The 15,733-nt window shown below is 46.2% G+C and overlaps 1 protein-coding gene and 1 non-coding gene across 6 annotated transcripts in view; one reads left to right on the forward strand and one right to left on the reverse strand.

The window, feature by feature from the left end:
• The window catches only part of LOC140427031 (follistatin-related protein 5-like), an 802,898-nt gene that overhangs the window by 482,175 nt on the left and 304,990 nt on the right, over window positions 1-15,733 (forward strand). For all 5 annotated transcript variants that reach the window (XM_072512450.1, XM_072512453.1, XM_072512455.1 and 2 more), the window contains one exon: window positions 4,024-4,144. In XM_072512450.1, the coding sequence (XP_072368551.1) occupies window positions 4,024-4,144 (121 nt within the window). The remainder of the gene's footprint in view (window positions 1-4,023; window positions 4,145-15,733) is intronic.
• Window positions 6,770-6,840, reverse strand: trnag-gcc (transfer RNA glycine (anticodon GCC)). Its single transcript has one exon. It is a non-coding gene; the product is annotated as a tRNA-Gly (tRNA).

The raw sequence follows: 15,733 nt of genomic DNA on the forward strand, positions 1-15,733 counted from the left end.
AGCTTCTAGTCAAGAGGAAGAAGGAAGCTTACGCAAGGTTGAGTAAGCAAGGATCTGACACAGCTCTAGAGGGTTACAAGGTAGCCAGGAAGGAACTCAAAAATGGACTGAGGAGAGCTAGAAGGGGGTATGAAAAAACCCTGGCGGGAAGGATTAGGGAAAGCCCCAAGGCGTTCTGCACTTATGTGAGAAATAAGAGGATGATCAGAGTGAGAGTAGCGCCGATCAGGGATAGTGGAGGGAACTTGTGCCTAGAGTCTGAAGAGATGGGGGAGGCCCTAAATGAATACTTTGCTTCAGTATTCACTAGAGAGAGGGACCTTGTTGCCCATGAGAACAGTGTGAACCAGGTTAATAGACTCAAACATGTTGACATTAAGAAGGAGGATGTGCTGGAAATTTTGAAAAGCATCAGGATAGATAAGTCCCCTGGGCCTGACGGGATGTACCCAAGGTTACTCCGGGAAGCAAGGGAGGAGATTGCTGTGCCGTTGGCGATGATCTTTGCGTCCTCACTCTCCACTGGAGCAATACCGGATGATTGGAGGGAGGTGAATGTTGTTCCCCTATTCAAGAAAGGGAATAGGGAAATCCCTGGAAATTACAGACCCATCTGTGGTGAGCAAAATATTGGAAAGGATTCTGAGAGATAGGATTTATGATTATTTAGAAAAACATAGTTTGATTAAAGATAGTCAGCACGGCTTTGTGAGGTGCAGGTCATGCCTCACAAGCCTCATTGAATTCTTTGAGGATGTGACGAGAAACATTGATGAAGGTCGGGAGGTGGATGTGGTGTATATGGATTTCAGTAAGGCATTTGGTAAGGTTCCCCATGGTAGGCTCATTCAGAAAGTTAGGGGACATGGGATACAGGGAAATTTGGCTGTCTGGATACAGAATTGGCTGGCCGAAAGAAGACAGAGAGTGGTAGTGGATGGAAAGTATTCCGCCTGGAGGTTGGTGACCAGTGGTGTCCCGCAAAGATCTGTTCTGGGACCTCTGCTCTTTGTGCTTTTTATAAATGACTTGGATGAGGAAGTGGAAGGGTGGGTTAGTAAATTTGCCGATGACACGAAGGTTGGTGGAGTTGTAGATACTGTTGAGGGTTGTTGCAGGTTACAACAGGACATTGACAGGATGCATTGCTGGGCTGAGAAGTGGCAGATGGAGTTCAACCTTGATAGATGTGAAGTGATTCATTTTGGAAGGTCGAATTTCAATGCTGAATAGAGGTTAAAGGCAGGATTCTTGGAAGTGTGGAGGAACAGAAGGATCTTGGGGTCCACGTACATAGATCCCTCAAAGTTGCCACCCAGGTTGATAGGGTTGTTAAGAAGGCATATAGTGTGTTGGCTTTCATTAACAGGGGGATTGAGAGTTTAAGAGCCGCGAGGTTTTGCTGCAGCTTTATAAAACTCTAGTTAGACCACACTTGGAATATTGTGTCCAATTCTGGTCGCCTCATTATGGAAAGGATGTGGATGCTTTGGAGAGGGTACAGAGGAGATTTACCAGGATGCTGCCTGGACTGGAGGGCATGTCTTGTGAAGAAAGGTTGAGGGAACTAGGGCTTTTCTCGCTTGAGCGAAGAAGGCAGAGGGATGACTTGATAGAGGTGTACAAGGTGATGAGAGGAATGGATAGAGTGGATAGCCAGAGACTTTTCCCCAGGGTGGAAATGGCTGTCACGAGGGGACATCATTTTAAGGTGATTGGAGGAAGGTATAGGGGAGATGTCAGAGGTCGGTTCTTTACACAGAGAGTGGTGGGTGTGCGGAATGCACGGACAGCAGAGGTGGTAGAGTCAGAGTCATTCGGGACTTTTAAGCGACTCTTGGACAGGCACATGGACAGCAGTAAATTGAAGAGGTGTAGGTTAGGTTGATCTTAGATTAGGATAAATGGTCGGCACAACATCGTGGGCTGAAGGGCCTGTTGTGTGCTGTACTGTTCTATGTTCTCACCGCCCCCATGCTCTGCACAGTCTCTGGCTCCCATCCCCCCATCCCAATGCATGCACAACCCCCTAAACAACCATCGGGCCCCCTCCATCACTTGGCAGTGCCAGGGGATAGTGCCAGGGCATTGTCCATCCATGCCCCGCTCCACCCAGGGCAATGCCCAGCTCCATGCCCCAAGCATGGTCATCACAGCTGGTTTATGTTTTTGAAAAGCAGTAGTGATTCACGCCATCGTGACGTCACACCGACTGGGTGGCAGGATAAGGCATAGTCGGGCGTTATGGCATCAAGCTCAATAAATATATGTAAACAGAATAAAAATGATGGAAATCAGGTTCATGCCCATTTTGGGCGTGAACTTGATCACATCACCAGCTAGGAGGTGGGAAAAATCTCAAACTGAGATGTCACCGGCACAAATCCCGTTTTAGCCCTCTCACGAGATTCAGCAGCCATAATGGGATTCGCCCATGTGGTGAACGTGCCCGCCCTATGTTCCTAACCACACAGCGGAAAAGATCACCATTGATGCCAGCGGCTTCAATGTCTCTTTTCCCACCTGCTGCCGCACTCTGCAAAAAACTGGTAAAATTCCGAGATTATTTTGGGCTCATATTTATTATGATCTATTCGCACAAGCTGTCCTCTTCCTCTCAGTTTTATCCTTGTAGCAACGAGCCTTCCGTGTGAATTATTCCAGCAAGAGCCGTGATGATCTGGAATACTTTGCTTGAAACGGCGGAGGCAGCAGATTCAATAATAACTTACAAAGCCAAATAAATGTGTTCTTGAAAAAAGAATTGCAGGCCGACGGGGAGGCAGCAGGTGACGGGAGTAATTGGATAGGTCTTTCAAAGATCCAGCACAGATACACTGGATCAAATGGTCTCCTTCTGGGCTATACGATTTTAGCATCCCAGGACTAAGGTTTCTATTCATAGATTGAAAGATGGGAATGTTGACAAAAGAAAGAATGGAAACATGTCTCAGTGTACAGAGAATAAAATTAATTTTCACTGCACTGTGCTGGACGTCTGCACTGACTAAAAATGTATGTGTGAGAATGTGAGAAAGTAGGTGTGAAAAATAGACAGAACAAGCATCTGTGAAGGTGCGAAAGATAGACTGTGACAGGGAAAGAGTGATATGATGGAAAGTACTGCATTCTGGGACAATTAGTGCCAATTTCTTTTTAAAATGTGTCTTCACTATTGCTGTTAAAATAATCACAGCACGTCACTGAGTCATAGGGCGAGATCTTCCCGCTGTTCACAATGGTGTATCCCCGCCGTGGGTTTCCTGGCTGCATGGGGTGGATTCATTGGGAAATCCCATTGACGGGACCAGAAGATCCTGCTGCCGGCCAATGGCGTGCCTCAGCCCGTCGCCGAGATACACACAGTGGGAGGCTAGAGAATCTCGCCCATAGAGTTTTACAGCACAAGAGGCCCTTCGGTCCATCATGTCTGTGCTGACCATCAAGCTATTCTAATCCCATTTTGCAGCACTCGGTCCGTACCCTTGTATGCTATGGTGATCGGTGCTATGGTGATTTAAGATTACTGAAGGTTGTTAAGTTACAATACCTGTACCCATGATATATTCATCATGCGTGCATTTGGAATCCAACTAAAACAAAGACTGTGAGCAGGGCTGTCCTGTAATGCTATGAATTCATGTATGGAACCCTACACTATAGATGTAGCATTCTGATTACACCACGATTCATTTTAAAGTTAATTTACAATCTGATCCAAGGAAGAGGGCAATAGCATTCTGCTCAGAAGCCAGAAGAGAGACACTTTCTGGAGCGATTTAATTGCGTTCTCCTCGCAGACAGTTACATGGAGCATAGGCAGAAGCCTAAAAATGATGCACTTATTCCTTTTCAGCTAGGACTGCTACACAGCATGGTCTTGAAGAGGATGATGTGGGAAATGTAACTCTTGGCATGAATTCTGGTAATGTTTCAGGGTCAAACTTATTTGTCTAAACTGGTTGTAAAAGTTAAACCTTTGTATTTATTAAAATTTATGCAAGCCATGTCTCATTTTTCCAGGCAATGACAGAAGATACCCTTGATAACGACCCATTTGACTGCAATCTATTTGATCTTCTTCAGTATGATGACTACAATAATGACGGGGTGTTGACACTAGAGGAACTCTACACAGCGTTCCGTAAGTCTTGGCTAAGGAGAGTATCTTTGTGGTCCCGTGTAAAAACACACCTAATGCAAGCTTAATCATTTTCAATCACTAATTTATCTGCCCAGTGTTCAATTATCAGTCCATCTTGTTTGGATAATACTTCTTTCGTTACTTAGGTATGCTTCAATTCAGGAGATTTATTGTCAAAAGTCAGTCTATGTACTGTGATGTGATTTCCTTACAGTAGTGTTACCATAGAATTCAATTTTTGCATGCAAGGCAGCGTTACTTTAGTGGGACATGAGCTTGACCTCCACCTTTTGTCCTCACATTGTTGAGTCTTACCTTTAAGGATTGTGTTAGTGCAGGCCACAAAGGTAGCAGAACAAAGGTAGGTTCATTGCTAACATCCTTTTGTTTGTCTCCTGTCAGCCACTTTCAGCAAGATGGTCACTTAGCAGCATCTAAGCTGCAGGTGTATGTGGGCTTAGAGTGAAAACGGGGGGAATTTTGATGATATTCAGATAATTTTATATTGAAAACGAACTGAAGTCATCAGCCACAGGTTGAAAATGTGATTAAATATTCTATTCCATTCAAAGGTAATTCTTCAAATGTCCCTACTTTGCATCTCAGGCCTGACTGAATGCTCATTGATTCTCTATACAACCACATGGTAATGTTTTATGTCGCCGGTGGCAACACAGTACTTCCCTCAGAGGAGGGGTACCTGAAAATACAGGTCTTCAAAGGAAATGCAATGAATTGTAAGGCTGGGAATATTGGTGGTGGGGGTGCAGGGTGTGGTGAGGGTGGTTGGTCAGGGACCTCATGGTGACAATATCTCACATCCTAACTTTTTTTTGCTTTAATGCCTCTTACACCCTGGTTTAGCACACTGGGCTAAATAGCTGGCTTGCACTGCAGAACAATGCCAGCAGTGTGGGTTCAATTCCCGTACTGGCCTCCCTGAACAGGCGCCGGAATGTGACGACTAGGAGCTTTTCACAGTAACTTCATTGAAGCCTACTTGTGACAATAAGCTATTATTATTAAACCCAGTTTTTGCCCTAGAGACCTGGGGCGGGATTCTCCCCTACCCGGCGGGGCGGGGGGTTCCGGCGTAATGGAGTGGGGGGAACCACTCCGGCATCGGGCCGTCCGCACCTTTAGGGGCCAAGCCCTCACCTTGAGGGGCTAGGCCCGCGCGGAGTGGTTTGCGCGCCACCGGCTGGCAGGAAAGGCCTTTGGCGCCGACCGGCACGGCGCGATTCCTGCCAACCGGCTCGGCGCGATTCCCGCCCCCGCCGAATCTCTGGTGGCGCAGACTTCGGGACACGGCGGGGGCGGGATTCACGCAAGCCCCCGGCGATTCTCCGACCCGGCGTGGGGTCGGAGAATCCCTCCCCAGATGTGAGTTTCCCTCTTAGGTTTCTAAAATTAGCAGCATTTAATTTTAAACAAAACCTTACTCTACTCTAGTGAAAAAGTCACGTCCTCCTCATTGTCAAGGGACTTTAGAAACTACGGTCAGAAGTTTTTGGCCACACCCGCCAATGGGTGCCCCCGCGGCGGTAGAAACAAGCCATCCTAAAGTCCATTGACTTCGGCAGGACTGGAAGATCCCAACGGTGGGCGGGCATGGCAAATTGCTGCCAAAATATATTGTTTTAGAGGTTCTCTTCCATATATCCAATTCCCAGTTCTCCACAGTACAGTGTGCCAATCACCAACTTTCAAACAGCCGATCAAGTTGGAGAAAAGCGATTTCTCTTGAAAGATTTTTCATCGGTCCCACTAAAGAGGAGTACTCTCACCTTGTGTGCCTTTCTACCTTTGCTGTGCTTGAGAAGTCATGATACGTTTACAGGCCAGGCGAGCTCCTAGCATGTAGTAAGGTTATTTACGATTAGAATCCAGAACACAGAACAGTAAACAAATATGTCACGTTTCTGTTGGCCAGCAATTTTATGGAGTGCATTTAAGTTCGAGCAAATAAATCTCTTTGAACTGTGAATGTTTCAGCTTTAATAATATAATCAGTGTGGGAAGAAAGTACATATCTGAAAGTCATCTAAAAATCACAAGTGTATCAGAGGGAGGACCCTCCAGTGCTATAAGCAAGAACCGACACTTAATAGATTACATATAGTTGAGGATTGAAGTTATGCCACACAGTATTAATAACAAATGCAATTTCTCTGTATGTTGTTGTAATGAAGTGTTATCCTATTTTTTAACAATAAAAAATAATATTAATCTTTATTATACAAGTAGGCTTACATTAACGCTGCAATGAAGTTACTGTGAAAATCCCCCAGTCGCCACAAGCCAGCGCCTGTTCGGGTACATTGAGGGAGAATTCACAATGTCCAATTCACCTAACAGCACGTCTTTCGAGACTTGAAACCGAAGCACCCGGTGGAAACCCACGCAGACACGGGGAGAACGTGCAGACTCCACACAGACAGTGACCCAAGCCGGGGATCGAACCCGGGTCCCTGGCGCTGTGAAGCAACACTCTGCTAACGTGCTAACAAATCATAATGTCTGACTTGGTGCAAAGGGTTCAGCCAGGATTCGAACCCGCGACCTCTGGCATACCTGAGACGAGGATCAGACCTCTCAACCAATGACTCCGCAAAAGAGCTGCTTTGCATTGGCCAGGAATCGAACCCGGGCCTCCCACGTGGCAAGCGAGAATTCTACCACTGAACCACCAATGCAAACCACACAGCTGAAGCTGAACTTTTAATCCCAATGCTTGAGTTGCAAATAGATGTGGGTAAGTAGCAGCCAAAGCAAACTTCATGTGACCACCACAGAGTTACAGTGTAAGGGAGAGAAATAGCAATGAAAGACCGGCCTTGTATTGGTCGGAATCGAACCCGGGCCTCCCGCGTGGCAGGCGAGAATTCTACCACTGAACTCTCAATGTTGCTTTTAAACAGATCAATGCCTTTATTAAGTAAGATAGGGACAAAAGACATTTTGTGATCACAACACTACTGTCGTGTTAGGTACACTGGTCTAACACTGGCTGCAACAGTATGCAGCTTAGATCAGAAAGATACTCCAGACCTTGAAGTTAGTTCAATCAGGTTTATTGAACTAATAGCACAGTTAGCACAGTTCTCTGTGAGTTCGACTCCCTGCTAACGTAAGTGTGGTTACTCTGTCTAACTGAACCAGACTAGCTCTTAGCCACATGTTGGAGGTGTGAGATTGTAACAACACCCTTGACTGACTCTCTAGATGTTCATCAGTGGAAAGAGGCGGAGTGTGAGTGCCTCGTGTCTTTTATAGTCAGGTCCCACCCCTGAGTGTCCTGCCTGCTTATTGGTCATGTCCTGTTCTCTGCGTCCATTAGCTGCTTGTCAGTATATCATTCTGTGTGTGTCTGCAGATCATGACAGCTACATTTGTTATTAATATTGCGCAGCTTGATTTCAATCCATGAGGCAATTTTCCCCAACAGTGAGGGGTAATGAGATGAAATTATCTCTTTGGGGTAACAGTCTATTGGTGTTTTCCTCATCAAATTAAGTGGTTATGTTATCTGTCTGATTGTGGAGGCTGTCTCAACATTTTATCTCTGTTAGGTGGATAATTTTCACTTGTTGAGTACACAGGGATCAGTTTATCTGAACCCTTATGCTGACAACAATAATCACTCATGCTGTTGCATTATACGTCTAATATCATCGAAAATCCTGTCTGCTAATGTCACAACCTCGGACACAGCGTCCCTGTGAACTGTTTTAAGGATGTCGATATCATGGACACCGATACACGTAAATGAGCGAGGCGATTAATATATTTTATCCTGATATCAAAAGAGGTTTAAGAATCACCATGATTTGAAATGTTGATGCCCTTTACAACTTGACAGTGGATATTGCAAGTCGCAGTCCCTTGTGATGTATGGAGTTTTATTCCTGATTCTATCTCCCTTGCCCCTTTTCCTCTGCTTGTCTCCATGAACATGTAGCCCAATGTCTGTTCCCATTTCCTTCTTATTTTCTATCACTTTGAGCTAGAGGTACAGATGTTAGCCCTGCATAAAATATACCAATGATAGGAATTTATAAAAGTTAAGTCGGACGGTTGACATCTAATACTGGAGCTGTTTGATTGCACTTGTAAGTAAATTGTACCACAGAAAACAAAGTAATCTGGCACATTCTCTGTTATTCTGTGTTTAACTCTCTTCATCTGCATGGGTCTCCATTTTCTGCACACCTATTTTCCAAACTATTTATTTCCTAGGTCTGGTTTTCTCTGCTCTCCCTCTACTTCCTCCTTCTCTGGGTCTTTTCAGTGATGTTGAGGTGCTGGTTTTAACTTGGCTAGGTTTCTTTAGAATGTTGAGTACCTGGTATTGGATGAGAAAACAGGAGTCAGTGGCAGGAGCACCTGCTTTAAAGGACATCACAAATCGCAAGTGCATAGTTTCAAACATTTTATGATCATCATCTAAATCCTGAGTTTTATTGGCTAACTTTAATTCATTGAGAGATACACCTTGTCATTTAAATATGAGTGATTCCCCATTTGGTGCAGAGATGTTCCCAGTTTCATTTTCAATTTGAGAGAAATAGAACATAAAAATGATATAGGACATGAAAATATTTTTACAACATGTAATCTGAAGTATGTGGCAGACCATGCTGCTCTGATCTGAGGCAACAGTCATTTGTCTCTATCTCCTGTCAGGTTACAAAGCGATTCTCTACGGTTCTGGATTCTGACACTAAGAATGGATCAAGGGTAGGCTTGGCATGGCATAGCATATTTTAGGAGCACCTGCTGTGTCTCAGAATGATTGCCAGGAGTCTTTGCATCACAATTCCCTTTTGTGTTGAAGTCTTAGTTTCAGTCGTCATGCGGTTAAAAAAAAACTTCGATTTCTGACAGGAAAGATTGTTTGGGGAATTACCTCCCCTTCAAATTGCCTACATCATGGTGGCCATTTTAACAGTGGCAGTCCAGAAGCAGACCTTTCACCTCACCTCTTGTTGACAGGGGATCAAGAAAGAAAAGATAAATGAGAGTATCTATTTATTGGGATAGAGAACCTTTAATCGTTTTCCCTGGTAAACAGATTTGATATTTACAGAATTTCGATCTCTTTCAGTATTTTGTAATTGGTCAATTCAACCGTAAAATTAAAATGTCAGCCATGAAGACTGCACAAATGAAAACTGAAATGTAAACATATGTTCCAAAACCCAAATTGGCTTAAAATAACACATCTTAATCGGGACTGAATAAAGTTTCACACGCCATAGTTCTTGCTGGAATAAGATGTTCTGGGATGAGTTGCCTGTCTCATTGCATTATTATATTTTTAATATTGAAATATTCTATGCTTCATATAATACGCCAAACCTTTTACAGGACAGTAGCCCAATATTTGAAAGTGTGTTCCATGTGACAGACATTTAACAATGGATAGCTCAGACAAAAATAATAAGCGACTGGTTAATGCACTATATACTCACACTATTCTTTTATATGTATGGCATGAGACTAGATCTAGATCCATGTCAATTGGGATTGTAAACCTCCTCTCCTGCACGGCTGTGAGACCTGGGGCAGGATTCTCCATTTGGGAGGCTAGATGCCAGATTCTCCAGTTCTGAGCTAAGTGCGGAGGATTCATGGCTTTTCACCTGGAAAAAAACGGCAGCACCCCTTCTCTGATGCTCCGACCAGTGAGGGGCTTGCAGCTGCGCCGCGTAAAATGCTCAGCCTCCACAAAATAAATGGCTGGAGAATTGCCGGGTGCGCACAGCGATGGCCTGCAGTGGTCGCACCATACAACATGGCACTGGCCGTGCGTGGACCCGGCCTGCCAGAAAGTGCCTCCCTGGACACCCGCTCGCCACCACCTGGCCACCCACCATCAGTCCCCCCAGACCTCGCCGAAGCACCCCCCCCCCCCCCCCCCCCCCCCCCCCCCCGGCCAGCAGCACGGCACCCGTCTGACTGTGGTGGCGCTGGACACAGTCTGCAGCGCCACTCCGGGTTCACGTGCGGCTGGGACCGGACATCAACCACGCGGTTGTGAACCCAACCCATCGGGGGTGAAGCTTGGGGGCGGGCCTTCAGGTGACGTCATGAGGCCATCTCAACGGCGTGCGGCCCGCACTGCGATGACGGTGTTTCGGAAGGGGTGGAACATGCGAAACCTGTGTAAAACAGGCGCCTCCCCCGAAATCGGCATCAAGAAACAAAGAATCTCGCCCTATGTTCTCCTGCCGGAGCTGAATCGTACCTGATTTACGCTCACACTGGGAGCACACATCAGGAAGCGAGTCACAATCCTTAGCCATGCAAATTTATGCAAGGCGAGGAGTGCAGGGGATTCCCTCGGGAATCCCACTATCTGGCCACCATTTTCAGAGGGCAGCCAATAATGAGGTCTGGCAGCTGGGCCCCCTTCCCTTCCAGCAATGCAATGCAGCCCCCACCCCTCGGATTTTCCACGTCACCCCCTCCCCCCACACAGTATGTGGGTGACCCAACCTCCCCCCACCAACCTTCCATCAGAGATCCCGATGAGAGAAACCCCCACCAGAGACTCCCTGATTAGAGACCTCCCACCAGAGACCTCCATAAGAGAGAACCCTGGAGGTCCCGCATAAAAGAGACTCGTGCCTGCAAGCCCCTATTAGAGAGATACCTGCCTGCAAGCTAGAGAGCAGTACAGACAGAGACAGTAAAAGAAAAATCACTGCTTTAAAAGTCACCTGTGCAATACACCTGCTGGCTAAGGCAGAAGAAGCAGCACCTGTTAATTCCTGGGAAGGGACACGGTCAGGACCCATTGCTTTTTGAGGGTTCACTTTCCAGAAGATCGATCTAACTTCGGAAACTGTGACGGTAGGTACGGGTGTGTCCAAAGTTGTTGGGGCAGTTGGCAACAATTTGTAGGTTTCTTGCTCGAAACGAGCATAGAATACATTGAATTTGTCAGGGAGGGGTGCGCTGTTGCCGGAGATTCTACTCGGCTTTGCTTTGTAGCCCGTTATGTTGTGTCAATCTTGCCACAACTGACACGAGTCCATGTTGTTAGTCGGTGGCTCTAGCTTATTCTGGTATTGTTTCTAGGCATCCCTGATGGCTTTGCGGAGGTCGTACCTAGATTTCTCGTATAGGTCAGGGTCGCCTGTCCTGAACGCCTCAGACCTGGCCTTCAGTAGGGAGTGAATCTCCTGGTTAAACCATGATTTCCGGTTGGGGAACACACATACTACCTTCTTTGGCACGTAATCTTTGACATACGTGCTGATGACGTCTGTGACGGTAGTGGCATACTTGACTAGGTTGGCTGCTGGGTTCTTGAATATGGACCAGTCCACTGACTCCAAGCAGTTGAGTAGGAGCTCTTCTGTTGCGTCGAACCTGCATTGCACAACCTTCTTAACCGGATTCTCCTGCTTAACTTTCTGCTTGTATGCCGGAAGAAGGAGCACTGTCTTGTGGTCTGATTTTCCGAATTGCGGGATGGGGATAAATTGGTATGCGCCAGCAGTGGTCAAGAATGCTGGGGTCCTTGGTGGGACAGGAGATGTGTTGGTGAAAGTTTTGGCAGTATACTTTTGAGGTTGGCCTGATTGAAGTCCTCAGCCACGATGAATAGGCCTCCCGATGTTCTGTTTCATTGTTATTTGTAGCAGTGTAGAATTTATCAAGCATCTTCTTCACTTCCGCCTGGGGTGGGATGTAGACCGCCGTGATGATTGTGGTGATATGCATCACTGTAAGTACACAAGGGGGTTAATGTAAATACACTTAGACTAGATAAACACTAGAGGGAGCACCAGAGACATCATGTCACACAGACATTCAACCAATGGGCCAGTAAGATAAGACACGACCAATGGGCATCACGACACACACAGAGGTGACACTACCACAGGGGGGCATTACACTAACCCATATATAAGGACACAGCACACATGATCTTCCTCTTTCCAATGGAGACACTTCCTGAGTACAGACAGGGTTGATTGAAACACATCACACCCACCACGTGGATCGTAGCAGACTGGTTAGTTAGTCTGAGTGGCTATTGCAGGATTAACAGGAGAGTCGAATCCAAGTAGGAGAAACGTTAACAGTTTAATAAATGTGTTAAAGCTATCTCCAAGTCTAAACCTTTGTCAGAGTGCACATCAAGGAAGCAGCTTATGATACGTCAAGAGCATAAGAAAACATGGTACCAAAGAGTGACTGTTTAAATCCATATAGTTTCAACTCAGCAAACCGTGACAACCAGCAACAGCACCCAGGCAAGATGATCGAGATTCCGGTTCTACGGTGGCTCAGGTGCCACAGCAATCTCAGTGCAAACTGGCGTGCATTCAGGCAAAGATCTTCCTGGTAGCATCCGACCTACAAGACGTGGCCGATATTGAAAAGACAGAGCTTCTGCTCACCATTGCGGGTGCAAGAGCAGAAGAAATCTTATTTATAGCAGTGTAGAATTCATCAAGCACCTTCTTCACTTCCGCCTGGGGTGGGAGGTAGATCGCCGTGATGATAGCAGAAGTGGAAGGTCGTATGGGCGGCACTTCACAGTCAGGTATTCCAGGTCCCGGGAGCAGTAATTCCCCAGGGTCACCACGTCTGAGAACCCAGAGGAATTCCCGTACCAGCCTCCCCGAACAGGGCCGGAATGTGGCAACTAGGGGCTTTTCACAGTAACTTCATTTGAAGCCTACTTGTGACAATAAGCGATTTTCATTTCATTTTTTCATTTTTTTCATGAGGAGGCAAACCCCTCCACCCTTTGCTTTGCCCGAAGACGCCGTACGGTCCATCCGTTGCATTGAGCTGTCAGGTGGTATAGCACAGTCCGTTGAGGCAGGAGTGAGCCATGTCTTGAGAAACAGAGCCCACAGCAGTCTCTTACTTCCCTCTGGTGTTAAGCTCATCCAGCTTTTTTTTGATCTCTTGGACATTTACCAGGAGTATGCTGGGGAGAGGAGGCTTGAAACCGTGTTGTTTTAGTCTCGCCTGAAGACCGCCGCATTTCCCTCGCTTCCTCGGTCGGCGGCTGCTTCTGGATGGTCCCGGGATCCGATGGGAAATCCCATTGACGGTGAGGGACTAGAAGATCCCGCTGCTGAACAATGGCGGCCACTGAGAAACACACCACAGGGAGGCTAGAGGATCCTGCCCAATGAATTTGACAGCTTTTTAAAACATATTGCCTGGTGGTTAAAGGTAAAATCAATTAATTCAATAAAACCTGTCACGTTAATTTAATTTGAATTAACAGTGTTCTGGATAAGTGACGACCACCCTTGGTTCACATTTTATACTTGGCGCATAAGTCGATGCATTTTCCGATGCTTCAAAGGTCAATGCCGCGATCTACGGTAAATCTTTTCATGCCATTCCTCAGGATAATGAAATAAGACTTGGTGAATGGGAAACGATCATCACAGTGGCACTGATAGTTGTAACTATATTCAGTAGACAAGGCTGATTAATCAGCAAGGAAAGAAAGTAGAACTAAATCAGCATTCTGAGAGCCCCATTGTAAATCGCAGTGACAGGCTTAGAATGATATATGCATATTTATATATACATATTATATATACATATGGATTAAAGGTTTAAATGTGCCTGAAGGTCACCTGAATTTAGCATGGCAGAACTCATCTAATGTTTCTAAATGTCCTGGAGAACATGAAAAAAAGATTAGAGCAGTATTTTCAGAAGCCTGTTATCAGAGGGAGATTAACACCTTCCTGCAGAGGCAAACGACATGTTTGGCAAGGCTGGCCAATTAAAGCTGAGAAAATAAGTGATCATTTTAAGTACTGCCTTTATTGCAAGCAGCCTTAAACATGCTCTGATCAATCGCTGACTATGCATTTTCTACCCGGCAGTTTACTCATTATATACTTTTTTTGCTTTTGCCTGGTGAAAATGCAAACCTGCTGTCCTGAATGTCTGTAATGATGGAAGGTATAACAAGCTCCAGCTCTGTTCAAGGATGACAGTGCAGAAGTGTCTTGTACATGACAACCTCCTCAGAAGCAGCATTCTGTTATTATTACAACCCTTCAACATTTTTTAATATACTTCCATCAAGATTCAGATACTTTCATCTTGTCGTCAGAGGCAAGTGGGGATTTCCTGGTCGGCACACTGGACCTAACCCCACAAAATCGGATGGGTCAGAGTGGATATCTGTGAAGTACCTCACCCAGCTTTTCTTCCACTTTGCTGTAAGGAAGCTTCTATTGCAAGCCAAGAGTACAACTTATTTGATTTTGCAATTTTTGCTGTGCACAAATGAACCAGTTCTTTTAGCCATAAACCCAGAAATTCTCCCCACTAATCCTCTAACATAGGGCTGGATTGTATGCCTCCCTGGTGGGCATGTTTTTGGCAGGAGGCTCATAAAGTACCAGGGACGGAAAGCCCACCATCTTTCCGCCAACCTCCATGCTGCCCCGATAACATGATAGGCGGGCAGCTGCCGTGATAGGCAGCCTACCTTCCATATTTTTTAATGAATAAAAGGACAGACCAGAATGCTGCCCATGCCATAATACAGTTGGGCCGGCCATTGTTTTTTGAGGAAACTGATGATGATAATGATGATGATATTGATGATATTGATTTATTGTCACATGTCCTGAAGTACAGTGAAAAGTATTTTTCTGCGGCCAAGGGAACGTACACTGTACAAGGGAGGGGCTTAAATGGCTGGAAGGGTTCTGTCCATCGAGGTTTTACCAGTGTACATAGGAGGGAGCTCCCATGATAAAACCACCACCCCACATTTCGTCCTCCCGACCCCTACATCCCTAAGCCCCCTCCCTGGGTGGCCCGATCTCTCCCCATCCAAAACCGCCAACTTACCTCTCTTCTTGATCCATGGGCCCAGTACTTAGTTCTGGAGCTGCTAACACTGCTGGGTGGCCTCTCATTGAGGAGCAGAAGTCCCACTCCCGGTTGGTTTGGCACCAGCAGAGCAGTATGGCAGTGGGTCGGGCTTCTTGCAACTGCGTCAGTTGCGATGGTGAGGAGGGAGGGGTGATTGTGAACAATGTGTTCCCCTCTGTGAAATCCAGTGCATAGTTAATTGGAACACACTTAACTGTGTTTCTGAGATACATCATGGACAGAATTTTTCACTCAGTAGATCCTGAGTTGGGGGTGGGGAATATAAAATAGCATGGATCGGATTCCCTCTGGCATCCCACCATCCCGACCCGGACGCGATTTTACAATGGGGCAGCACGGTAGCACAAGTGGCTAGCACTGTGGCTTCACAGCGCCAGGGTCCTAGGTCTGATTCCCTGCTGGGTCACTGCCTGTGCGGAGTCTGCACGTTCTCCCCGTGTCTACGTGGGTTTCCTCCGGGTACTCCGGTTTCCTCCCACAGTCCAAAGACGTGCAGGATAGGTGGATTGGCCATGATAGATTGCCCTTAATGACTCCCCCCCAAAAAAGGTTAGGAGGGGTAATTGGGTTACAGGTATAGGGTGGAAGTGAGGGCTTAAGTGGGTCGGTGCAGACTCGATGGGCCGAATGGCCTCTTTCTGCACTATATGTTCTATGTTCTAATGGAGTAACCTCAATTCTCAG

The sequence above is a fragment of the Scyliorhinus torazame genome, chromosome 7 (assembly GCF_047496885.1).
Source record: "Scyliorhinus torazame isolate Kashiwa2021f chromosome 7, sScyTor2.1, whole genome shotgun sequence".
NCBI lineage: Eukaryota > Metazoa > Chordata > Chondrichthyes > Carcharhiniformes > Scyliorhinidae > Scyliorhinus > Scyliorhinus torazame.